Source organism: Tenrec ecaudatus, chromosome 10 (assembly GCF_050624435.1).
Source record: "Tenrec ecaudatus isolate mTenEca1 chromosome 10, mTenEca1.hap1, whole genome shotgun sequence".
Classification (NCBI taxonomy): domain Eukaryota; kingdom Metazoa; phylum Chordata; class Mammalia; order Afrosoricida; family Tenrecidae; genus Tenrec; species Tenrec ecaudatus.
The window spans coordinates 153,387,460-153,406,711 of NC_134539.1; the positions used below are offsets into that span (position 1 = coordinate 153,387,460).

Consider the following 19,252-nt stretch of genomic DNA (forward strand, 5'->3'; position numbering starts at 1 on the left):
GCAGGGCAGCCCATCCCCGGGGCGCAGCCTCCCTCTCCTCCCAGCCTTGCCCAGCTCAGATGTGTCCACCGAGCAGCCCTCGCCGAAGACAGAGACTGCTCCTGAGCAGGAGCTAGCTGGTGCTTCCTCTCTGGCCTGACCCACAGGGTGATGAGAGCGGCCCATCTCTGGTTTCCATCCTCCACACAGCAGGCGGATAGCCACCCGAAATGCAGAGTGACCTTTAGCCTCCCTGCGGAACCCTGGCCCAGGGCTACTGACAAGATCCAACCTTAGCGTGATGCGCACAGCCCCTCGCTACGTGCCCTGCCCGTCTTGTCAGCCTCTAGCCTCCCTGCCCTTGACCTCTAGTCATCCCAAATACCTCATAGTGGCAGCCCACACACCCCAGTTAAGGGTTTCTGAATCCCCTTGACTTGCAAACTCATTCAAGACTGCTGTCGCCTCAGCTGCTCCCTCCTTTCAGCAGTCACGGTGCTGCCCCGGGTGTGGAAGCCACCTGTCTGCCCCACTCTAGCTCGGACCCCTTGGACTCTAGCTCAGCGCCCTGCCTGTAGCAAGGACTTAGTAAGAGCTTACCGACCCCCGGAGCCCTAGTGGCGTCGTGGGTCATGAGTTGGATGACTAACTGCAAAGGCAGCAGTTCAGAACCACCAGTTGCTCCTCAGGAGAGAAGTGAGGCTTTCTACCTATTCCCAGAGCGAGTCAGTCTCAGAACCCCCAGGGGCAGTGCTGCCCTGTCCTATAGGGTCACTATGGGGCGGCATTGACCCGATGGCAGTAAGAGTGAGTTTCGAGGAACCCCGGTGGCATAGTGGGTTACACGTTGGGCTGGTAACCACAAGGCCAGCAGTTGGAACCACTGCTGGAGAGCAGCCTTAGAGACTTGAACTGGAATTGCGAGTGTTCAAAGATGCCTCCAGCTGCCCCGTGAGCCTCCATCCTATTAGTGGTTGGCACAGAGGGGATGCCCTGCTCACCTCCTGGAACATGCTGCCTGAGGCTCCGGTGTTCTGCAGTCTGGCGGCCTGAGTGGGGAGGCTGGGGGCCTCGAAATCAGAAGACCGTGTTGTCCTGCGAGTCCTCGCGTGCTCCGGACACAGGGCACTTTGAGGAGCCCAGGCTGCCGCTCTCGGGCTGAGTGCCCCGGAGGAACTTGTTCTTTGTCCTCCCCCCCTCCTTTGTGGGGTGCTCGCTTTGGGTTAGCAGAGCTCCAGGCACTGGGGAGGAGGGTTCTGTTGTGGAGCTGTGGCCAGGGGCTCTCAAGAACCGTTAGACAAGCCCTTCAGGGCTAGAACCTGCGGCCAGGCCCCGTGTGAGTTGTAGAAGCAGGTTTCTCACAAAGAACCCTGCTGTCAGAGGCTCCTTGGAGGAGTGGGCCTGAGGTGAGCTGGCATGCGAGGGGCTGCGGGACGGGCTGCGTCTGTTGGCCACTGTGGGGTGATTTTCTGCGTCACCCCCCACTTTTCTTTCTGATTCACACTTGTCATCCTCCTTCCTCGTCTTTCTCCCCATCTGCTCCTGGTCCCCAGCCCCTGATTGGGGGGGGGGGGTGTCTCTGCAGCGGTGAGGCCTGCTTTCTGTCTCCAAAAACACGGATCACATATTTTATTTGATCTTTGTGATTGTGGAGAAGACACACAAAACACATCAGTTCATCCATTTCTGCATGCACACTTCAGTGGCCTGGATGACATTGGCGCTGGGCATTGACTTTGGCCGTCCTTTCTCACGTTCTATTTCCAAATCCTCCCTCCGACACCCCCCTACCCGCCATGAACATAAACTCACCGCCCCCCTTCAAGCTGCTGCTGCCAACCTAGTCCCGAGCTCGTCCTGGAGAGCACAGTGCCCTTTTCTCAGCATTGTTTGGCTTAAGGAGGCGCTCAGAGGATGATGCCCGTGGGTTCATTTTGCCCTCCAGAAAGTCAAGCTCATGAGAATTTGAGGTTCAGTTTTGCCTTTTATTCCCTCCCCGCCCCCTTTGATCAAGAGCCTTCTATGGGATCGCTGATCAGTGTTCCGTAAAGGTCGCCAGCACCATCCCGTGCCTTCTGGTCTCTTGGCTCAGGGGTCAGTCAGCCACAGGGTCTCACCTTGCTTTCTGCTCGGCTCCAGGCGCATGAAGCCCAGGTGTTGTCCTGGGGAAGCTGTGAAGTGTCAGGCACGAAAACACGAGGAGGTAGAAGGAGGAGCATGAAACATGTTATTAGGCCAATTAACTGAGGCCAATTACCTGGGCTGTCTCGTGAAACCATGACCTAACCTCGGAGCCAAGAACCCAGCGCTCAGGAGGTGTTTGCTTGTGCGGGCACCCTTTGCCCTGGCCTGTAGGCTGGGCAGGAGAGGACTCCCCGAGCCGTGCCTTCTAGGGGCCTGCGTGGAAGCAGAGGGGATGGGAGTGGGAAGGTGGGCTTTCTCCTGGGTTCTCTGAGGCCCTGCCCTCGTAGCTGCCCTTAGGGATGCTGACGCTGCCTCCCCCTCTCTGTTCTGCCTGCCTTTCACCTCAGGACACAGCCCCTTCAGCCCCTCTGCTGTCCTGGGCCCTCCCCCCACCCCAGCTGTGCTAGGGCAGGTGGGGCCCCTGGGGCTTGGGGTTCTGTCTTCCCAGGCAATGTCGTCGTCTGGGAAACGCAGGGCCCTGGAGAGGCACGATCAGCCTCTAGTCCCAGCTCTGCTGGCTGGACCGTGGAGCTGTTTCCTCACCCATGCGAAGGGTGGTCTGAACCCCGGCAGAGAAGCTCCCAGCCCACTCTCCAGGCCTCTAGTCTCCCTTTGTGGAGGGGACTGTGTGGGGAGCTTCCGACTTGCCCAATTCATAGTCCCAGGGTGATGCTTCTGCTGCCCTGACTCCTACAGGCTCTGCCTGATGTTGAAGGAGAGGCCGGGGTTGGAGCCCAGGGGGCTGGAGAAGGGGGCTCCTGGGCATTGGCAACCTGATAGACTCAGCATTCCCACACCATGGGGCAGCACCTCTGTGTTGGAATCCTGGAGGCCCTGTTGTTAGCCGAGTCCCCCAGGACAGGGCGTCAGTTACTGGCTGCTCCGCAATGCTCCCCGGCAGTCTTCCCACTTCCAAGGATGCGCTGCCAGGAATCATTCAAGGACCCCTGCCCTCCACCCTGCAGCTCTGGCTGTGCAGAGCTGTTTTTGGCCTGGCTCAGTGCGGGGGTGTGTCTCCGAGTGGTCTGGCTGGCCGTGGGCCACTAAAGGGCAGAGCTCAGGGTGCCCCTTCAGGGCTTCAGGCGACAGCAGCCATGTCCTACGCAGCTTCTCCTGTCTGTCTGTCTGTCTGTCTTGACTGGCGAGCAGTCTGTCTGAGCCCTGGGCAGCATCTAGCCCAGCCTCACACAGACTTTCTCCTCCTTCCCAGGCTGCTGGGGAAGGGAGCCGCCTCTGCTGCTGGGCCTCCCCCTCCCCCTCCCCTCTGAGCCTGCAGTGTGACTGGAAATAGGCTGAATTAATCAGCAGATGGGAGCGCCGCCGCCGCTTGCTCGCTGTGCCCGCTCTCTGCAGATCAAGCCCCTCTTCTCCCCTTCTCTGCAGAGGGCCCCTGGGGCTGGGGCGCAAGCTCCTGATGCTCTTTAAGCAGGCAGAGCTATGGGTGCCCCAGCGGGCCAAAGGCAGCCAAGTGAGTACACCCGTGTGCTGGTGAGATGTCTGCTGGCAAATGGCTTGTTCCCTCCCTGCTTTGTGCTCAGCAACTGCCGGGATCCAGAAGATGGGTGCAGACCCTGGGCTGGCGGCTCAGGCTCTGATGCGGGAGGAAAGGAGGGGAGGGCGAAGGACATTGGGGGGTGGGGGGCAGAGATAGGGATGCTCCAGCCCCCAAGTCTGCAAGACTGGAGGCTGAGCCTCTGCAGGCTCTCTACCCAGCTTTCCGCAAGGACAGCCTGGCCAGGTACGCTAGGATCTGGCCCCCATGTGGCAGGCAGCACTGGGGATGGGTGGGCTTGGATGCCAGACTCTCTGGACCCTCAGTGGGCCTCTCCCACTGGACCACATGAGACAGGTGAGAGCTTTGGGCTGGTTGGGGTCGGGGAAGGCAGCAGCGGCAGAGGAAAGGTCAGGGTCAGCCTTGGCCTGGGAGAGACAGAGGAGAAAGCCCCTCTGCTGGGGTGGCCACTGGCTGGCCAGATCTGGCCTGTCCCAGGAGAAGGGCCTAGGCTGCTGAGATGACCCGGGGCCTGGTGGCTGAGCCCCTGCTTCGACATTGTGTGCAGCCCAGCCTGGTCCCCTACTGACCCAGAAAGCCATGGCCAGAGGCCCCAGCCAGTCCTATCTAGTGGTCATCTGCTCTTGGCAGTGGCCACCAGGGTCAAGGCCTCCACTCAAAACCTGGCCCCCTGAGCCTGGCAACATGAGTTCTACCACTCCCACATCACCAGCCTTGCAGCCTGACATCTTACCTGGAGCTCAGTAAAATGGGCGTGGGAAGGGAAACAGCTGCTCTGAGGAGCTCCTGAGCACCCCAGGGGTTCACCTGAGAGGCCTGGCTGAGGTGGGCGTCGAGGCTCGGGGGAGGGTGCAGAATGACAGGCAGCTTCTCCTGCAGGCCCCGCTTGCAGAGCATCCAGCCTGCTGGCCTGTCCTGCTGGTGTTGGTGGAGAGGCCTTCCTTAGCCAGGGGCCAGACCTGCGGCCTGGGGTGACTGGGGCCAGCAGGAGGCATCTCTTTGGTTTCCCTTTGGCCCTATGCTTCTCTGACCCTGGAGGGAAGGTGCTAGAAGGCGGACAAGGGAGTGGAACTCAGGTTCTTGTTGCTTACTGCTTAGGGATCCAGCCTGTCTGTGTGGTGGGAGGTACTGGCGGAGCCTGCCCCCCTCCAGGCAGGTCAGTCTTCCCGGAAGTGGAAGGGCTCTGATGCCCGGAGGGGAGCTGGTAGGAAGGCTTGGCCCCACTCTTACTTGACCTTCCTGCCAAGGAGGGTGTGAAGCAAGCCTTCCTCGTCTGTGCCCCCGTGCTGGTGACCGCCCGGAGAGTGGGGAGGCTTGTTTTCCCCAGCCGTGCTGTCTGACGGAGATGGCTGCTCCTGGACAGACACAACCAGCGGAGTGGAAGCAAGCTGTCATCCTCAGACCCTTCTGCCTCAGCCGGCCCCACCCCCAGACTTGCCACCCTTGGCCCACGCCTCCCACCCCTGGGGGCAAGCGTGCAGGGTGTCTGTGGCTGGCCAGGGCCACAGAGAGAACCAGTTTGGCATGGGGCCTGGTGCCTAGAGTGAGGTGGCTGGGACCCAGTGGGCTGAGGCTTTGCTGATGGGTCAGCATCCCCAGTGAGGGTCTCCGGGCACTTGGGGGCCCCTCTGAGCAGTGCCCTCATCACAGGCTGAGTCCCAGGTGAAGTGAAACCCCATAGGGTCAGCCCCACTCTCCTCCTGCCTCCCTCCTCACCCCAGACTCTGGAGGGGAGTGGGGTGGTGGAGGCCAAGGCCACAGGATCAGCTGTTGCTTGCTGAGTGGTCGTTCCCAGCTGGCTTTGGAAAGGGAGAGAATGGTGAATGGAAACTTGCACCGGTGTCCCCTCCCCTCAAGTGTCCCCCAGGGCTCCGGGGCTTGTGTCATACCTGGCTTGTGCCCAGCCCTAAGCCTCTCTCACCCATTGGCATGGCTGTAGGAAGGCAGCCCATCTCCCTGCGAAGCTCTGGGTCCCTTTTCCCTCTCCCTGGCCCCCGCAGGCTGGCTTCCTTCCCCAGCAGGAAGTCACTGAGGCCCTGGTGTGGGGCCTGCAGAAGGGTTGTGGGAAAATTCCATCATCTTTTCGTTCCGTTTTTCCAGGAATATTTTGAAGCTTTCCCGGGCAGCTACCTGTAGCTGGCCTTCCAACGTGTGCATTTGTCCTGGACCACAGCCCCTGCTGCGAACAGGGCCCCAGGGTCCTTGCTAGAAGGGGTTGCCCTGGAGGGCTCCTTCCCATGTAGGGCACAGCCCCTGCCCAGGGGACCACTGCTTTCTGAGCAGAAAGACCAGTCTGTCCCTCTTACTTCCATAACCGCCCTAAGCACTGTGCAGAGTGGGCATTCGGGGAGGGAGCTGGGAAGTGTCTCTGCACAGGGTCCCTCCTCCTGCCGAGAGCACTGGCAGCAGGCCTACCTGTTGGGGTGGGGGGTTTCACTCAGGAGGTGCCCCCAGGTGACAGGCAGATCTTGCCTCTGCCCCCTGAGCCTGCGGTATGGTGGGGTGTTCTGTGAGAGGCCAGGCTTGCTTGCCAGGTAGAGAGGAAGGTGGGCAAAGCCAGGACAGGAGCTGGGCAGTGGGGGGAATGAGCTGAAGCAGCCAGTGTGTGCCAGGTCCCAGGCCCAGCTACCTGTTCTTGTCTGGACCCCTCCATCAGGGACCCACCGAAGGGCCCTTTCTTAGGTGACCCAGATCTAGGGACTGCCTCCCTGTGGGTGTTCACAACTACGTTCCCAGCAGGTCCCTCTGCAGGCCCACCTTTGTGATCCCTCATTTGGATATCCTGGGGCCCCCAAACTGGGGGTCTGTGTCTCAGATTCAAACCCTCCCCCCATCTCAGCAGGTGTGGGCAGGGCCTGGACACACCAGTGTCCAGAGCCCCAGGTGTTTCTGCTGCAGCTGCGCCTGGTTCTCTTAGCACTGGGGTCAATGTGGGTCATGGCCTGTTGCCCATCGCCCAGGGCTCCCTGAGCTTCCATGCTCCAGGACGCCTTCCCAGCTGGCGGTGGTGGGTGTGGGGCGGGCACTTCATTACCTGTTTGAGGCCATGCAGCCTGGTGGGGTGAGCCAGACAGCACAGTCTGTAATTATGGTCCGTACGAGGCCTGTGGGCTGCCCACGCCTCCCCCTGAAGTACTGCCGCACTGGGCCTGGGATAGTTTCCACAGGAGGGGACGCTGGAGCAGAGGCTTGACAGCGACAGGCGCTAGGTTGGGGTTCTAGGTACTGGGAGGAGCTGGGAAGCACTAGTGAGGGGCAGAGGGCAGGGGCAGTTCCTGAGTGCCACCCCCATTGCTCCTGCTCTGGAGGAGGTAGAGATGGGGTGAGTGGATCCCACAGGCGTGGTAGAGCTGGTCTGGAAACGTGAGGGCTGGGGTAACGGGCCAGGTGATAGGTGCAGGCTACTTGGACTCATGAGGAGGCTGAGGGGCAGGCAACTCCGAATTTGGGCTCAGTGAGCTGAGGGGCAGTGGGCCAGGTGACTGAGTGGGTCTGAGTTGGTGGTGGGGAGTGCTATGGGCTGTGAGCTTCTGGGGGTTGCCCAGGCCAGAAGACGCCAGGCACGGACTGTGGGCTAGATGGAGGAGGAAGAGCAGATGGGAGGGCCCAGCGGGACAGAAGCCAGGGCTCAGGTGAGTGTGTCCAGGGGCTCATCACCTCTTCCTGTGTGGGGCCCTGCTTCCCTCCTCCGAGGGGGCCAAAGGGGCAGTCAGTGTGGAGGCCTTTGCTGGGGGGAAATCTTTTCTTCTGAAAGTCTGTCCTGCCTAGTAATTTACTGACAACATAACCCTTTTTCTGTGGGGTGTGTGTGTGTGCGCGCGTGGCGGGGGGGGGGGGGAAGATTCAGAGGACTGATGACTGAATGTCTAGTTAGCCCCCCTAGCTTTGGTAGTCCCAGGGTCCCTGGGTCAGACTCTTGTGACCCAAAGAGCATTCTTTCGCTGGCTGGCTTTAAGGAGTGGAAAGCGGGGAAGTGGGCACATTCTCTTCATTTGTTCAGACGCCTTTACTAGGAACATTGGGGGCGGGGGACTTAGCATCTCTGTGTCAGTCCCCTCCCGTTTTACACGGGTGGATTTTCTGGCCTCTGTATAAAAAGTCTGGAACCGGGATCTACACCAGGAGGCCAGTGGCGGGAACAACCTGAGGGAGGTGGGCAGGCAGGAGACAGCAGACTGTGAGTGTAGTGGAAGGCGGGCGAGTTTGATACCTTGCTTTGAAGAGAAGGGCTGTGACTGGGCTGGTGGTCAAATTGGTGGAGGTTGGCATTTTTTTACCATGCTCCCCAGTGGACTGGGCTAAGGGCCCGGCCCAGCGGGAAAGGTAGGCTCCCTTCTGGCAGGGGGCTGCGTCTCCAGGGAGCCACTGAGGTGCCTCTGCACCCCTCCCCTCCCCTCCCCAGGGCGAGCCTCCCCTGGCCCTGGGCCTGTCCACCCGGAAGGCTCTCAGCATCCTGAAGGGGCAGCTGGAGGCCGTGCTGGAAGAACACCTGAAGAAGCGGAAGAAGCGCCTCACATGGAAGGTGAGCTGCCTCCCTGAGCCACGAGCCAGCCGGCTGGCAGGGGTGGGAGGCCCCTTCTCAAGGCTACAGGACCCATCCCCAGGCAGGGGTGAGAAGTGAGCAAGGAGCCGCTGCACCCTGCAGCCAGGATGAGAGCGAGGGGCCCAGGCCAGACAAGGCAGGGTGAGCGAGGGGGAAGGCAGCCCGAGTCTCAGTGGACCAGAGCTGCTCCCTTCCCTGGCGGCCGTCCAGCTCTCACTGCAGCCTAGCTGTCCGTCCGTCCCGTGTCTGCCTGCAGGAGGGGTGGCGAAGCAGCTTCCTGCACCACAGTAACCGCTGCTCGTGTTTCCATTGGCCGGGAGCCTCGCTCATGCTGCTGGCTGTGCTGCTGCTGCTGCTGGGCTGCCACGGGGGCCAGCCGGGGGGCAGGTAACCCAGCCCCTGCCAGCAGCACCCGGGCTATTGGCCAGAGACCCGTCAGTGTCACCCTCCAGAACGCTAAGACTTCATTTGAGTCTGGATGAGCGTACAGAAAGCTCAAGAGTCACACATTTCGGTCCCGCCAGCGTGACACATTCCCTGTCCCCAGCCACCCCCTTTGTGGTCCTCCTTTCACCCCCCTTCCTGCCTCCCAGCCTTGTTCTGGGCGCTCTGGCCATCCGGCCTGCCTGCCGTGGTTTGACTGCAGGGTGGCCCCGCCCCGCTCTTGTCGGAGGGCCTGGGGTGGGAAGGCTGGGTGGGAGAGCCTCCTCTGCTGGCAGTACAGCCTCGACCGTTCGTTCCTACCCAGCCACGGGGTGGCGCTGGTGAACGCCTCGGCACTGGCCCTGCTGCTGCTGCTCAACCTTGCCCTCATTGGGCGGCAAGAGCGGCTGAAGCGTCAGGAGGTGGAGCGGAGACTCCGCGGGATCATCGACCAAATCCAGGGTGAGCCACGGGGCAGGGGCAGGGGCATGATGACTGCCTGGTGAGGAACCTTGAGCAGGGCCAAGGGAGCGGCAGCCCTGGGGTCAGCATGGCAGTACAACAGAGATCTCCTCTCCTCGTCTGCCTGGTCTGCTCTGGTCGTACTGGGCTTTGGGCAGGAGAGGTGGGAGGCCGGAGCAGAGTCTGAGATACCTTCTAGCAGGGGGTGGCACAGGAGCCGAGATCCCCGTCCTGAGGGAGAAGGGCGGGTTCAGAGGCAGGTCCTGTCATCCCAGGGGTGCTGGCTGGGCTCTTTGGGAGGGGCAGCACCTTCCCCAAGGGGGCTTTCTCCAGCAGTCCTGGCGGTACAGGGTCAAGGACTGAGTCAGCCTGCCTTCACTCCTGAAACAAGTGAGGGCTAGCCACCTGCCGGGCACGGGAAGGGTAGCGGTGGCCCAGGAAGCCAGGCCCAGCTCGCTGGGAGCTTTGCTGGGACGCCACGCAACCTGGGGCCTCTGCCACGGCCCCTGGACCCCCTCACCCACTGCTAGTCCCAGGCCCCCCACCACTGCTGCCGCTAACGCCCTGCCTTTGTCCCACTCTTGTCTGCTGGCCCTGCTGTTCCCCTTTCGTCCCGCCCACCACTCACCTGTCCAGGCCCATCTCTGAGGCCCATGTCCTGAAGCCTGCGCTGTGCCCACCAGCGCTGGGTTGGAGTTTTCCTTCTGTGGCTCCCTCCCCTCCTGGCTGTAGCTCCTGGGGGCAGAGCCCAGGTCGGTGAAGAGAGGGGTCCAGTGGAAGGGGAGTTAGCATGGGAGGAGCTTAGGCAGGTGCTGGGCCCAGGTGGGTGAGGAGAGTGCTCCCCACCCTATTCTTCTCAGATGCCCTGCAGGACGGCAAGGAGACCAGGTGGCCCAGTGCCATGTACCCTGACCTCCACATGCCCTTTGCACCATCCTGGTCCCTGCACTGGGCCTACAGAGACGGACATCTGGTCAACCTGCCGGTCAGCTTGCTGGTAGAAGGTGATATCATAGCTCTGAGGCCAGGCCAGGAGTCCTTCGCCTCTCTGCGGGGCATCAAGGTAGTTCCACGTTTCCTCCTGCCCTGGGAGGGCCAGGATGTGCACACAGGCAGATGTGGGAGGCCTCACTGCCCCATCTTGCCCGTCCCCATCCCAGCTCTGGGGGGCTCCTTGATCAGGGCTGTGGGGCTTGGCCCTGTCCTCTTCCTTTCCTGCCCTTCCCTCTCACTCCTCTGCCCGTGGCCCCTGTGACATGTCTCCACGTGGTTGCACTGAGCCAGGAGACCCCCATCATCCGCCCGCCTCCCTCTGTGCCCACAGGATGATGAACACATCGTCTTGGAGCCAGGAGACCTGTTTCCTCCCTTCTCCCCGCCCCCCTCCCCCCGGGGCGAAGTAAAGAAGGGGCCCCAGAACCCCCAGCAGCACCGGCTTTTCCGGGTCCTCGAGACGCCTGTGATTGACAACATCAGGTGGGGGTGCTGCCCAGCCTTCTCTATAGCCCCCTGACTTCTCCCCTGGCGGCCCTCCTCCCTAGGGTCAGTTCAGAGAGCGCAGGCCATGCTCCCAGGGGCCCCTGGCTAAAGCAAGGGCACAGCAGGGATTCCAGGGGCCTTGAGGTAACGTCCACTCGAGATCAAGAGTCCTTCCAAGAAGGGGGCTTCTGGCCCCTCCCCTGCTTGGGCCTGAGGGTCATCTTTTGCTGCAGGTGGTGCCTGGACATGGCCTTGTCCCGCCCGGTCACTGCCCTGGACAACGAGCGATTCACTGTGCAGTCGGTGATGCTGCGCTACGCTGTGCCTGTGGTCGTGGTGCGTGCGTGGGGCAGGCCCTCGTAGAAGGGGGCCCTTTGGGGAGGGGAGGAGACTGGTTTCCCGAGCCCCTGGGCCAGGCCCAGACAGGCATGCAGGCAAAGGCGGGTCCTGAATGAGGGGTGAGATGCACACGTAGGGCAGCCTTGGCCTCGGGGCAGGTGTGGAGGCCGAGCTTGCCCTGTGTCCACAGGCCGGCTTCCTCCTCACCAACACGCTGCGCTTCATGTTCAAGGCCCCTGGGGTTACCTCTTGGCAGTACACGCTGCTCCAGCTTCAGGTAGACCAGCCCTTCCTTCCGCCCTGCCCTGCGCCTGTCCCCTTGTGGTTCCCTGACTGTCCTTCCTCTTTGAAGTCCTGAGCGCTGTCCCTCGGGCCCCCATGCCTCCCTTCCTGCCCTGCACAGCTGCCTTTCTCCTCAGGGACCGGTCATGTGGCCAGCAGCTCCCCCACTCCGACTCTGGGGTGGTAGCTGGCCAAGGGCCTTCAGCGTGGCCCTCTGCCCCCCAGGTGAATGGGGTCTTGCCCATCCTCCCTCTGCTCTTCCCAGTCCTCTGGGTTCTGGCCACCGCCTGTGGAGAAGCCCGAGTCCTGGCCCAGATGAGCGAGGCCTCCCCCAGCTCGCTGGTAGGTACCCTGGGGTGGGAAGGAGGGGGCACCAGCTGCACCCAGAGACCGGAGTCCAGCCCAGCTCCAGCTTGGCGCCCCTGGCAGCCCGGGCACTCTGCAAGGTTGCACCTTCTGTTCCCAAAGAGCTTGCAGATGGGGGCTTGGGGACAGCCTGGAGGTCTACCATTAGGGGGGTGGACCTGGGGGCCACCGAGGGGGGGTGTGGTCGTCTGCACATTGAGACCGTTGTCCTTTCTCCGTGCAGCTGGCCAAGTTTTCGGAGGATACTCTGAGCAGCTACACGGAGGTCATCTCCTCCAAGGTACGCTGTCTGGGGTCACACCATGGAGCCACTGCTCCCCCATTTCAAGTGGACTTGCTGGACAGACACGTCTGCTGCCTAGCGCTCCCCCAAGTTTGCCTTTCTCGCCAGGCCTCCCCCCCACCCGCATGAGTCTGACAGGCCTCCCCTGTCCCTCCAGGAAATGCTGCGCTGCGTGTGGGGCCACTTCCTGAGGGTGCTCCAGGGCACCTCCCCGACCCTGAGCCACAGCTCCAGCCTGCTGCACGGCCTGGGCTCCGTCACGGTGAGCGCAGGCGCAGACCTCGCCCCTGCCTGCCGCACCCCAGACGGGCGGGCACCCGAGGCAGCGCTATCTCTCCGGCAGGTCCTGTGCTGTGTTGACAAGCAGGGCATCCTGTCATGGCCGAACCCCAGCCCCGAAACGGTCTCATTCTTCAGCGGGAAGGTGGAGCCCCCTCACAGCAGCCACGAGGACCTGACGGATGACCTGTCCACACGCTCCTTCTGCCACCCTGAGGTAGAGGAGGAGGCAGGGCCGGCTCCTGGCCAGTGGCCCTGGGGAGGGGACGGGGACGGGGAGGACACTCCTTGGACCCATCAGCTTCTGTGCAGTGAGGCAAAGCCACAGCTTCGGAGCCTGCGGGCTGCAGTGCCAGGCCTGTGTGCCTTGCTCTCCTCAGCCCCACGAACGGGACGCCCTCCTGGCCGGCTCCCTGAACAACACGCTGCACCTGTGCACCGAGCCGGAGCGCGGCGACTGGCCCGGTGATGGCGCCAAACCCCCAGAACCCCACGCTCACCACAAGCCCCATGGCCGCAGCAAGCACCCGTCTGGCTCTAACGTGAGCTTCAGCAGGGACACCGAGGGCGGGGACGAGGACCCTGACAAGGTGAGCGGGAGCGGCCCAGCCCCGGCCCGGGGAGCCCGAGCGCCCAGTGGTGACTCCTGCTGCCTGAGAGCTGTCCTGTCCGCCAGCAGCCCTGCCACACCTGTCACCAGACCCCTTGCCCACTCCAGGCCTCACAGAGGGTTGTTGGCCGGGCTGCTCCCTTGCTGAGGGAGCCCTGGCCGCGCAGCGGTTAACTTGCTTGGCTGCGGTGCAGTGGACACACAGCCTACCCTCAAAGACGACGGCCGCACACACCCAGGGGCAGCCCAGCTCTGTCCTGCAGGGCCGCTGCTGGGACTCGGAGTCCACTGGACGCGTTTGCTGAGTCTGTGTGGGTAAAGGTGAAGCCAGAGAGTCCTTCGAAACCACATTCCCCTGACCGCAGGCAGTCCTTCCTGTGACCTCCTTGGTCGCCCCTCTCACGAGGGCTGGTCAATGTCATCTCTGGCCACTTGCACAGACCAGAGCGGCTGTTGGGTCCAGAACAGGGCAGGCGTCCCCCTTCCCCTCTCGCCCCGACGAGGAATGCCGGATCCTACCCGGTCAGGCTGAGGCGGCGCTCCCTTGTGTCCCCAGCGCGGCCAGGACGCGGAGCCCTACGAGGCCGAGGACGTGGTGTGTGACTACCACCTGGAGATGCTGAGCCTGTCCCAGGACCAGCAGAACCCCTCCTGCATCCAGTTTGATGACTCCAACTGGCAGCTGCACCTGCCCTCCCTCAAGCCGCTGGGCCTCAATGTGCTGCTGAGCCTGTGCGACGCCAGTGCCACCGAGCGGCTCTGCCGCTTCTCGGACCACCTGTGCAACATCGCCCTGCAGGAGAGCCGCAGCTCTGCACAGCCCGTGCACGCGCCCTGGGGCCTCTGCGAGCTGGCCCGCCTCATCGGTGAGCCGCATCCCCACCCCGAGCCCTGCCCAGCGTTTCCTGGGGAGGTCCCGAGCGTCTTGCTGTCCCTCTGTGTCGTCCTCCCCTGTCCCCCCACAGGCTTCACCCCTGGGGCCAAGGAGCTCTTCAAGCAGGAGAACCACCTGGCGCTCTACCGCCTCCCCAGTGCCGAGGCGGTGAAGGAGGCTTCGCTGGGGAGGCTCTCGTGTGTCACCAAGCGGCGCCCCCCGCTCAGCCACATGATCAGTCTCTTCATCAAGGACACCACCACCAGTGAGCCCCACCCTGCAGGCCCAGTAGGGAGGGGACAGGCTCTCCCTGGCGGGGCTGGGGTAGATCTGCCACCCGGCCGGCCTTCCCATGGGCAGACCGCTGCAGGGTGGGGTTGTGTGGCTCTTGAACCCACAGGAGGATGGGAACTGAGGGTGTCTGCAACCGTGGGTCCTGGCGTGCGCTCCCACAGACCCCTCCCCCTCTCCAGGCCTCCTTAGCACCCAGGTTGGTGAAGGTGACATGGGCACCCACAGCTCACCTTCTTCCTGGTGCCCGCAGACACGGAGCAGATGCTGTCCCACGGTACGGCCGACGTGATCCTGGAGGCCTGCACAGACTTCTGGGACGGTGCTGACATCTACCCGCTCTCAGGGTCCGATAGGTGCGCAGAGAGTGCAGTGGGGAGGGTGCAGGAGCGTCAGCTGGCCAGGGGCGGCCTCCCTCCCATAGGCCCCTCACTTGGCTCCGCTCCTCGTGCCACAGGAAGAAAGTGCTGGACTTCTACCAGCGTGCCTGCCTATCCGGGTACTGCTCCGCCTTCGCCTACAAGCCCATGAACTGCACCTTGTCCTCGCAGCTCAACGGCAAGTGCATTGAGCTGGTGCAGGCTCCCGGCCAGGGCAGCATCTTCACCCTGTGCGAGCTGCCCAGCACCGTGCCCGTCAAGCACAACAGCCGCCGCAACAGCTGGAGCTCCGACGGTACCTGGCGCCCAGGGCTCCACAGCCTGGCGGGACCCAGCAGACAGTTGGCCTGGCACTCGCTCTTGGGAGCAGAGTGGGGGAGACAGACACCCCTTGGGTTGTTCGTGTGTGGATCCCTGCCGACGTGGCCCTGCCTGGGTCTGGTGGGATGCTGTGTGGGAGGCATGGCCCACCCGCTGGCAGCCTCCGGAGGGGGCTGGTGGGCACAAGAGACCCAGGGTGGAGGCAGCCTGAGGGTGGGGAGCAGGCAGGGCTGGTAGGGGAGGGAGGGCTCCCGGGACTGACGGCTCTTTCCATCGTTTCTTCTCCCGTGTCTGTCGACTCCCTCATGTGACTTGACTGTGTGTCTTTATGGGTCTATCCGACCCTGTGTATCTGTATCTCTGTGCGTGTGCGCGCGGCCCCCCGGGGCATGGTGAAGAAGGGCTCGGGGAGGCGCTGGAGCAGGAGGACTGCGTGCGGGCACTGAGCGGGCAGATCTTCATGGGCGTGGTGTCGTCCCAGCACCAGGCCCGGCTGGACGTTGTGCGGCTCATCGACGGGCTGGTCAGCGCCTGCATCCGCTTCGTCTACTTCTCCCTGGAGGACGAACTCAAGAGCAAGGTGGGGGCGGCCCCTTGGCAGCTGCTCGGCCTTCCTGCCCCTGGCTCGGGCCCGAGGGTGACGCCCTCTGCCTTCCGCAGGTCTTTGCTGAAAAGATGGGCCTAGAGACAGGCTGGAACTGCCACATCTCCCTCACGCCCAACGGGGACGTGCCCGGCTCCGAGATCCCGCCCTCCAGCCCCAGCCACACGGGTTCTTTGCATGACGACCTGAACCAGGGTGAGCCACAGCCAGAGACGCTCCTCAGAGTCCCAGCAGCTGGGGAGGGGGTTCGGGAAGCCCTGTGGTCCTCCCAGAGGCCAGCCCCCGCACTTCTGTCCCTGCAGTGTCACGAGACGATGCGGAAGGGCTTCTCCTGATGGAGGAGGAGGAGGGCCACTCAGACCTCGTTAGCTTCCAGCCCACGGACAGCGACGTCCCCAGCTTCCTGGAGGACTGCAACCGGGTATGGCTGGGAGGAGAGGGTGTGGACTGGGGTCCCTGCTCCAGTGGTGGCCGCTGAGGCCAGGGTAGGGGGCAGTGGTGAAGGGCAGACCCTCCCCAGTCCTGAGGCCACTGGGCTCTGCTGTCTCCAGGCCAAGCTGCCTCGGGGGATTCACCAGGTGCGGCCCCACCTGCAGAACATCGATAATGTGCCCTTGCTGGTCCCCCTCTTCACGGACTGCACCCCAGAGAGTGAGTACCGGGAGCATTCATCTAGGGTGTCAGTTACCCTTAGAGCTGTGGGGGCCCCCTCCTAGTCTGTTGGCCTCCACGTAGCCCCACTGCCGGCTGACTCGTTCCCCCCCACTGCACCCCCAGCCATGTGCGAGATGATCAAGATCATGCAGGAGTACGGGGAGGTGACCTGCTGCCTGGGCAGCTCCGCCAACCTGCGCAACAGCCGCCTCTTCCTGCAGAGCGACATCAGGTCAGAGGTCCCAGGCTGGCTGCAGGGGGTGTTTCCCAGGCTCCCCTATGTGGGGGCCCGGGGGCCTGGGGAGGTATATTACATAGCACTGGGGGGTAGAGGTCCAGAAGCCAGGCTTCAGGACCAACCGTGGGGGCTGCAGGTGTGGGGCCGGGAGGAATGTTGCTCCGCCCCATGGGGCGGGGCCTTGACCCCTGGCAGCTGACGGTGCCCCTGCCCGGAGCAGCATCGCCTTGGACCCTTTGTACCCATCGAGGTGCTCCTGGGGAACCTTCGGCTACGCCACCAGCACCAGCGGGGCCCAGGCAGCGGACGGCCTGTCCCCGCTGCAGCTCTCTGGCCAGCTCAACAGTCTGCCCTGCTCCCTGACCTTCCGCCAGGAGGAGGCCATCGGCATCATCCGGCTCATTGAGCAGGTGAGGAGGGACCGGCTGCGGGGAGCCTGGGGCGGGCGGCACACAGCATCTGCAGGTCCTCCTGTCAGCTGTGTGAGCAGCTCTCCTGGCGGGTTAATTGCCCTCCGCTCCTTCCTGGCAGGAGCCTCCTGTGGGGCCTCTGGCTGTGGGCTGAAGCTTGTCAGCTGTGGGGCCTGTGAGGGGCCAGCCAGGCCCAGGCATAACCTGTCCTTCTCGGTCCCAGGCTCGGCACGCCACGCACGGCATCCGTAAGTGCTTCCTCTTCCTGCTGCAGTGCCAGCTGATGCTCGTCGTCATCCAGGTGAGGCCCGGCCCTGCCTCGCCTCGCCCCTCCCTGCCTTTGCTCAAGGTGGCGGGAGGGAGGCTCAGGGAACCCCTGGCTCTCGGAGCTGGCCTCTGTGGATGAAACGATGTCCCCTGGCCCTACTCCTCTTAGCTGGGACTGGACAGGGCACCCCAGGGGCGCTCTGGGCTCCATGGGCCAGATTGAAATGCTGGCTCTGGTCCTTGCCTGGTCTAGTTCTTGGCTTGCCTGGTCCAGCTGCCCCCGATCCTGAGCACCACCGACATCCTGTGGCTGTCCTGCTTTTGCTACCCCTTGCTCAGGTGAGGGGCAGCACGCCCGGGGAGCCCCAGGCTCTCTGGGACTGGGGGCGCTGGGAGGATCCCCTAAAGGCGTCCCGTGGGACTTGGGGCACGGGGGCCACTGACTGGACACCTGATTTCTGCTTTTCAGTGTCTCCCTGCTGGGAAAGCCCCCTCACAGCTCCATCATGTCTATGGCAACGGGGAAGAACCTTGTGTCCATTCCTAAGAAGGTGTGTGCCCAAGATGCGCATGGACCCCATCCGGCCCTCCCTCCTGAGGGGAGGGAAGACAAGAGGGAGGGTGACTGGGGGCTGTTACATCGCGACCATAGACGGAGGAGCCTGTGGGCCATGCGCAGTGGCAGAGGGTCCCGGGCGCGGCCCCCCCAGTGCAGCGCGGCCCCCCCAGTGCAGCGCGGCCCCCCCAGTGCAGCGCGGCCCCCCCAGTGCAGCGCGGCCCCCCCAGTGCAGCGCGGCCCCCCCAGTGCAGCGCGGCCCCCCCCAGTGCAGCGCAGCCCTTGTTCCCACAGACCCAGCACTACTTCCTGCTCTGCTTCCTGCTCAAGTTCAGCCTCACCATCAGTTCCTGCCTCATCTGCTTTGGCTTCACGCTGCAGAGCTTCTGCGACAGCTCACGGGCCCGCAACCTCACCAACTGCTCCTCCATCATGCTGCCCAGGTGGGTGCATGCCCAGACTCCCGCCCCCCCTCCCCGGTCTTGCCTGCCCAGGCCCCCAGAGGAGGCTGAGGTCACTTCTGATTTGGCAGCAATGCCGACAGAGCGCCAAGCTGGCTGGAGGACTTCGCCAACGGGCTGCTGTTGGCCCAGAAGCTCACAGCCGCCCTGATCGTCCTGCACACCGGTGAGGCCTCTGGGGGCAGGGGCTGAGGGGGCCCAGGCTCTGGCACAGGGCAGCCCCGACAGGTTCCCTTCCTCCCCCTGCCCCTGCAGTGTTCATTTCCGTCACTCACGTGCACCGCACTAAACCCCTGTGGAGGAAGAGCCCCCTGACCAACCTCTGGTGGGCCATGACGGTGCCCGTGGTGTGAGTATGAGGCCGAGCAGGGTGGGGGGCTAGTGCTGGTGGGGCTGGTGAACCATGACAGTGTCTGTGGTGTGAGTGCCTTGGGATGCCAGGCCCCACATGCCCTCCCTGAGCCTGGCTCAGTGTGAAGAAAAGCAGGGGCGGAGGCAGGAAGACTCGGGGTTCATGTGTGCTGCCCTTCCTCCTGCAGGTTGCTGGGCCAGGTGCTCCAGACGGCGGTGGACCTGCAGCTGTGGACACGACGGGACAGCCGCCTCCGCTTGGGCCTGGAGCATGTGCCTCTGCTAACCTGGCTCCTGGGCTGCCTCTCACTTGTCCTGGTAGTGGTGGCCAATGAGGTGGTGAAGCTGCATGAGATCAGGTGAGGTGCCCGTAGGGCCCCTGGGCCTGGTTATGCTGAGGGCCCACGTGGGGACCCCCTCACTGCTGCCTGGCTGTGCTCTGAGGGCCCATGCTGACCAGTGCCCCATCTCCCACCCCCTAGGGTCCGGGTGCGCTATCAGAAGCGTCAGAAGCTGCAGTTTGAAACGAAACTGGGCATGAACTCGCCCTTCTGAGCCACGGGCTGTGGGGCCGCCCGACCAACCTGCCTCTGAGCCTGTGCAGTCGGTGTTAGGAATGTTCCAGGGTTTGCTCTGCCAGGCACTCGAGACCCAGCATATACGATTCCGTCACATCGCCCCCAGGACTCGGCCTGATACTATGGGGTAACCTCGGGGCCTGGCCCTCCCGAATGTATGGCTTCGTGTGGCTAGACTCTCATGGCCTTGCAGGGACCCGTCACGGCACCTGCTGCTGTGGGTGTAGGGGCAGACCCACCCTTGCACAGGCATGTGCCCTCCAGGCAGGCCTGGGGGAGGGGCCAGAGCTGCTGCTCCCTGTGCACCTTCACCCAGTCTCCCTGGGCACAACACCCACAGGGCCCAGCCGGCCCATTATCCCTGCCCTTGTTCTGTGAAACTGTTTTTACTGGGGTGTGTTTTCTACTGGAAATGAGCCTTTGGGGGGGAACGAATGTAGATGGTTTGTATTAAAAACGTATAAAGTGCTCATGTGTGGCCAGTGTGTGAGGCTGCGGCGAAGGGCTCTGGGTGAGGGTCTTAGT

General features: G+C 63.3%; 1 protein-coding gene across 3 annotated transcripts in view; it reads left to right on the forward strand.

Annotated features, from left to right (window-relative positions):
- The window catches only part of TMEM94 (transmembrane protein 94), a 33,148-nt gene extending 13,953 nt beyond the window's left edge, over positions 1-19,195 (forward strand). Inside the window, exons 3-32 of one of the 3 annotated variants that reach the window (XM_075562212.1) lie at positions 8,079-8,198; positions 8,476-8,606; positions 8,968-9,104; positions 9,965-10,167; positions 10,429-10,580; positions 10,817-10,919; positions 11,113-11,199; positions 11,430-11,546; positions 11,794-11,850; positions 12,011-12,115; positions 12,197-12,349; positions 12,513-12,722; positions 13,299-13,608; positions 13,708-13,881; positions 14,161-14,263; positions 14,365-14,582; positions 15,007-15,188; positions 15,269-15,407; positions 15,515-15,633; positions 15,764-15,863; positions 15,990-16,098; positions 16,325-16,514; positions 16,738-16,815; positions 17,035-17,120; positions 17,251-17,332; positions 17,632-17,780; positions 17,870-17,964; positions 18,054-18,147; positions 18,338-18,508; positions 18,632-19,195. In XM_075562212.1, the coding sequence (XP_075418327.1) occupies positions 8,079-8,198; positions 8,476-8,606; positions 8,968-9,104; positions 9,965-10,167; positions 10,429-10,580; positions 10,817-10,919; positions 11,113-11,199; positions 11,430-11,546; positions 11,794-11,850; positions 12,011-12,115; positions 12,197-12,349; positions 12,513-12,722; positions 13,299-13,608; positions 13,708-13,881; positions 14,161-14,263; positions 14,365-14,582; positions 15,007-15,188; positions 15,269-15,407; positions 15,515-15,633; positions 15,764-15,863; positions 15,990-16,098; positions 16,325-16,514; positions 16,738-16,815; positions 17,035-17,120; positions 17,251-17,332; positions 17,632-17,780; positions 17,870-17,964; positions 18,054-18,147; positions 18,338-18,508; positions 18,632-18,704 (4,047 nt within the window). In that variant the 3' untranslated portion in view covers positions 18,705-19,195. The other 2 variants (XM_075562213.1, XM_075562214.1) reach the window with 2 other exon arrangements.
- The last annotated feature ends 57 nt before the right edge of the window (positions 19,196-19,252 follow it).